The sequence below is a fragment of the Sapajus apella genome, unplaced genomic scaffold (assembly GCF_009761245.1).
Source record: "Sapajus apella isolate SASKATOON/1434 unplaced genomic scaffold, GSC_monkey_1.0 scaffold19, whole genome shotgun sequence".
In the NCBI taxonomy this organism is placed as follows: Eukaryota; Metazoa; Chordata; class Mammalia; order Primates; family Cebidae; genus Sapajus; species Sapajus apella.
Window position 1 is genome coordinate 20,028,911 of NW_022436959.1, and position 6,024 is coordinate 20,034,934.

At 39.6% G+C, this 6,024-nt stretch overlaps 1 protein-coding gene across 1 annotated transcript in view; it reads right to left on the reverse strand.

The window, feature by feature from the left end:
- Positions 1 to 5,165, reverse strand: part of AHR (aryl hydrocarbon receptor) — a 45,552-nt gene extending 40,387 nt beyond the window's left edge. The window contains exon 1 of the mRNA XM_032287051.1: positions 4,506 to 5,165. Within this exon, the coding sequence (XP_032142942.1) occupies positions 4,506 to 4,567 (62 nt within the window). The 5' untranslated portion in view covers positions 4,568 to 5,165. The remainder of the gene's footprint in view (positions 1 to 4,505) is intronic.
- Positions 5,166 to 6,024: the final 859 nt, after the last annotated feature.

Here is a 6,024-nt window from a genome sequence, read left to right on the forward strand (position 1 = left end):
ATCTCTTGGAGCGTAACCTTTGGCTCAACCTTAAAATAATACATACTTTTCTATCTCCAAATTCCCTTACAGGAATTTTTTCTAAGAAAATTAATTTGCATAAAAATTTACATGTCTCAAGGGTATTATCTGAAATACTAGTTAAAATATTAAATGGTTGGGAATAAAATTTCCTCCCAAAAGGAAAACAGTTAAATAAATTAGAGTATTAGCACAACAGAGTATTATGCAGCCATTAAAAACAACGTTTTCAAGAGGAAGGGAGGTAAGTAGCAAATCAACAAGACAGGAGAAAAGACTCTAAGAGGAAAGAACATAAAACAAAAGTATGAAGATGAGCAAGTACAAATCATGTATGGGAAATGAGAAATAATTTATTTCGGCCATAACATTATTTGAGAAGAAACAGTGGACAATAGAAAAGCCCTAGGATATCGCTGCACTGTATGTATCACTGAATCTGCTCACCTGGACAGTACTGTGAAGTCAGTAAGAACATAAGCTTTGAAGTCACAAGACCTAAGGTCCAATACCCACCACTTTTTCATTACCTGAACAACTTTGAATTTGAACCTCAGCTCCCTATCTATAAACTTAAATAATACTATCTTTCTTTAGTACTATTATAAAAATGAAGAAAATGATGCACACTGCTGTCCGAATAAGTGCTAATAAACAGTTGTTTTTTGTTATATTAAACCAGTAGCAAAATATCAATTTTAAAAGAAGTGTGGAAGTAGAAAGGTACTGTTGTAAAAGATTTGTATGGCATTTACTTCCAAGTAACTGTTTTAATTAACTACATGAGTAAGCATGTACTATGTAAATTTATTCACCAGTGAGGTAGTACATTTCAGCTGTAGCCGTAATTGAGAACATAATCGTATACTGCCTCTTACTGTTTTATGGGAGAATTGATTGTTCTGTGATAATGTAAGCTAAAATTATTCAAAGAATAGAATTTATGTTTCTGTTTCATTTACATCTTTAGCAGTCTTCACAGTTTATAATTTTTTTTTCTGTTAGTTTTAGCTGTGAGAGTAGCAGTATAGGTGCTGACGGTCCTGCTTTATTGGTCAAGAAACTTGCCCAGATAGTGAAGAACTAGACCTCATTTTTTAGTTTAGATTCAGTGCCTTCAATTTAAACCTGTTTTCTCTTTTTGCCATTTAATGTTACCTATAACTAAACACTTTCACTTACTTCATTTCATGGTTCCAATGAGCAAGTGTCCATAACTACTATGTACATGCTATCTAAATCAAGCTATTTGAAAGAAAAATGATGACGGAGAAATAACTGTGTATATGAAAAGATCTTTTATTTTAGACGCTATTTTTAAAATGGCATCATACATTTATATGAAACATTTAATGAGTATTATGTAAGTAACACAATTCAGTATTATATATATGAAATTCATGACATTTAAAAATAATGAATAGCAAAATAGACAATGCTTTTATATTATTATATGTTAATAAATGTAAAAGCTTTTATCAGTATGCATTTTAAAGAAGGATCAGCTAAGCATAGAAGTTACTTCCAGTTCTGACACTTCATGATGGGCGGCTTAATCACCACTACTGCTGGTATCATTTTAAAGTGCAGATGCCCTTTATTCAACACCTATTATTTGCCAACATTCAGTGCTAACTTGCTACACATAGATAAGCTGAAATCCATTACAACTTTGTCTTTATCAGTAAAACCTTAAAAATACAAAACTATGTCCAAAGTTATCACTAAGGAAAAACATTCTATTTAGTTCTATAATGATCTTTTTGACTATCTTCATGAGACAAAGTAACTAAACAAACACTTTCATTTCCAAAGAGACTAAAATAAACACAGAATTTGTTCTCTTTTTCTGAGTAGGGTTACTAAGTATGGGGCAACAGTCTAAGGAAAGTTATAGTAGATCCTATAATGAAGGTTATCTTTGATATTTTCTTCTTGAGGTAGGACATGAATTGGATGTAAAGTTGCTTCAGTGCCTTTAATTTCCCAACTTTTATTGCTCCAAAAAGAAAGGAAACATTATTGAAAGTCTACTATGTTCAAGATACTTCAGTGGAATTAAATTGAACATATTTAAATGTATTTACTACTAATAATTTTCAATGTGAGAGTCGCCACTAGGGGGGGTTAATTTTTCTTAATTCAAGATTGAAAGAGCTTCAGGTTACAAGTGTCATCTACTTTACTCCAAAATTTTGCAGAACATATATATTTCATAAAATTAATATTTAAATGGGTGTCTTTTTAAACAATCCTATATTATGCTACAGCATATTTTATCTGTAAATAAAATAAAGTGGCTCTCATTAAGAGGTGGAGGTTTAACAGGTCTGGATAGCATTTTCAGCTAAAAACATCTATTTTCCCCAATGTTGGCGTATTTTGGGCCTAATTAGGCCACAAACTAGTAGTTTAATTTTAAAACTAATACTAAATTTAATATCAGGTTTAATGACTTCATTCCTAAAATAAGCTTTGATTAACTGCATTATAAAATTAACCATTTTTCATTCAGGTAAAAATAATTTGTATAAACACTTTCACTTGACAATGAAAACGCCAGCACTAGGCTTTTCTTACATAACAAGCTGGTGATATTTAAGGCATCTGTATGATTAGAAGCAATGTACAGTGCTCAGCAGAGATTAAACATCTTCACTAACAAAATAAAATGTGGGTGAATGAGGAAAATACTTTTGTTATAGGAAATTACTAAATACAAGTACATTAAAGACTAAGAAAGTGTATTAAAATATTAGGATAATCTAATAAAAGGTACATTTTATGCAAAAGAAAAATGTAATACATTAAAACATTAACATATAAATTAGAATCCATAAATGTTAAACTGTACAAAATTATGGCATTTGTTTTTGTTTTAAAAGCCGTACAAGTCCTTTTATAATACCCTAACTGGAACCTGGTATCTTAAAAACACATCAGGGAGATCTTCCCGTTTTCTGACAATACACAGAAAACCCATTAACATACCTATTATACATGATGCTAAGTGTATTAATAAATACATAGAACAGACATTTGGGATGCCTCCCAACTTGAACCATCAAGGACAATGTCAAATTGTCCTTCAAACAAACATACTTTAATCTAAGAAACCATTCTACAAAATTAAAAGTATTATAAACCAATGTCTCAAACTGCCAAGGTAGAAAACTGCTAGTTTGACAATATTCCCTTAAGATACACTATACCATCAAACTTCCAAATTTTAATCAGTCTATTTATAATTATCCTCTCCATGCCAATTTATATGTGTAGCTCTGAAGAACTATGATAACTGAAATTCTGAAAGGAAGTTAAATTCTAGAATGAAACTTTAAACCAATAATTGGTTTACACGTAAATCTTAAACTGTTATTTCTCTGGTTCCCATTAGTGATAGTTAAAATCTAAGGAAAATGCACACTTCTAATTTGGTCGGAGAAGACGTTTAAGAGTTCCTAAAATTGTTTATGGAAACTTGAAAAATATGTAAAGTAACTCAGATAAAATTAGAAATAAAAAAAACTGGAATGAACACACGAATACAATCACCTCACAAAAGGAAATCTTTCAAGCACGGCTAGTTTTTCTCTGAAAAAAAAATTAAAGTATTTGCCATCTCACACAAATATCCCACCAAAATCAACCGACGACATAAACAAGTTTGTACTCACTCTATTAGAAGTAACAAAACTTCGAAGGGAAAAAGAATTAGAGCTAGATGCTAAGAATGAAAACCTCTCTCAAACATAGTTCTTAATCTTTCATTTTACAGATTCTAAAGGCACCCCAAAAGTGATAAGCAAGCTTCCCAAAAAGGTGTCTGAAGAATACAAATCCTCCACCGTATCCTGTCCATTACATCCACTCCCACCTGCTACCACTTCTATCCACTTTACCGATACGGTCACGATGAGCGCTACAAAATCGCTGCCAAGTAAATAAATAAGAGCGCAACAGAAAGCCAGTTGGTGGGGACCAAAAAGTACCTTTAGAGGCACTCTGCCCCTTAGCAAAAATTCGGCACGTGTTTTGCTCTTTAAAACATCTCGTCCTACCAAACTCTACTAAGAAGGAGAACTAAGACCGTCCTCTAACTTAACCCATGCGGATATTAAAAGTGGAAGGAGATTTCGACAGGTTTATACTAAGTAATCCACCAGCACAAGGCAGATGAGAGCTGTCAACAAATTAGGACCAAAGAACAGAGAAAAAGTTGCAAATGTGAGAAGGTGCATGTGCACTGGCGCGGGGGCCGAGGATGAGTGGGAGGACAATTTTTTAAATGCAATCATTGAAAACTGCAGAATCCAAGTCCTCAGTCTCCCGACCGGCCTCCAAACCGCGATTCCACTGGCAGTGCCGGGAATGGACCTAATCCCCAGGATCGCAGGGATTTGGGGGCGGGGTGGGGCTGCCTCCCACACCCGCGTGCCAGAGCGCCCAGCCCCCCGCGATGAGGACGCGCTCCGGACACTCACGTTTTCTGCACCGGCTTCCGCCGCTTGCGACTGGCGTAGGTGATGTTGGCGCTGCTGTTCATGGTGTCCAGCCGGCGGCGGCGGCTCCTCCTCGGGCACGGGCGGCCGGGTCCCCGGGACTCGGTGTCGGCTGGGAGGACGGCGGAGGCCGGCGCCGGGTTCCGCGAAGTCGTGCCCGCTCCACCTGCGTCCTCTCCGGACAGCGGCGTGGGCGCCTCGCTTCAGCGACCCGGCTCCCGCACTCCGCGCCAGTCCAGGTGAGCTGCCCGGGCCTGGCGCCGTGAGGGGTGGCGAGGGGCGGAGACCCGCGAGCGAGGCGGCGCAGGTGCCGTCTACACCGGCGGAGGCGGCGCGGCAATGCCCGCAGGTGAGGCGGCCCGGGAGGAGGAGGAGCCTGGGCTATTTAGAATCCTGGCCTGGGTCGCGCACGGTGGCGCCGCACCCCGTGACCGTCACCGCGGCCCCTTGGGTCAAGGAGGCGCCGCCGCACTGCTCCCGGGACTTCCCAAATCCTGGGTGCTTCCCGCCCGCAGACCTCCGGCGTCGGGCACCAGTCCCCGCTGCCTGCAGCTTCCGTTCAGCTACACGGCTGCCCCTGGTCTGAGCTGGCGGTCCAGGGCACGCTCGGAACAGAGCGTCAAGAGGACTAGCCCGCCGCTGCCTCCTGCCGCCGCGCGCACCGGCTGAAGAGCAGAAGCGCCCCCGACCCCTCACCGGCCCCGCCCCGCCCAGATCCTGCGTAGCCCCGCCCCGTCCTCTTGCCCCCGCCCACTGGATTCCATTCCATCTTCCTTGAGGGCCCCACCCTCATCCCAGCACGTGATGACGTAGGACGTAAAAGCGTCCCCCGGTAGCCATCTTCATACATAGGCAAACTCTTTGTAGCTAGACTGTATATCAAGATATGGCAAATACTGAGCTTAACTTCACCTGTCTGAGGGACGGTGGGTCAGCTAACTTGTGGCTAGGAATTACAAGAAACTGGTAGACAACCAATGGGACTATATATTTTCTTAGTTGGGAAACGCCGGATTTGGGTTGAGACTTGAAGGCTAGGTGTTTCATTGACCTTTTTATGGGGGGTGTATGTGGTGAAGTCTTTACAATAGACAGGAAAATAGAAAATAAGGAGACTATTATGTGTTGTGTCATGGAGGACAATATGGAAAAATATTGGGAATAGTTAATAGTATTGAATACTGTTGAGAAATTCAAATTAGATGAGAACTGAAAATGTCATTTTTGTCTTCTCAATAGGTACTCACTGATGACTTCCGTGAATGCTGTGTTGGTGGGGTAATGGGCCTGCAAATAACACTGAAGTGGGTACAGGATTGAGGCAGAGATGAAGAAGTGGCATCCTCAAGCAGACATTTCTTTTGCCATGTTTAGCTGTGGATGAGAGAGACATCAGATGGTAGGTTATGGGAATGAGGAATTAAATGAGGGTTTTATAATTTTATTTTGGTTTAGTTTTTTTTTGTTTTTTTTTTTTCTTTTAGACAGAGTCTCACTCTTT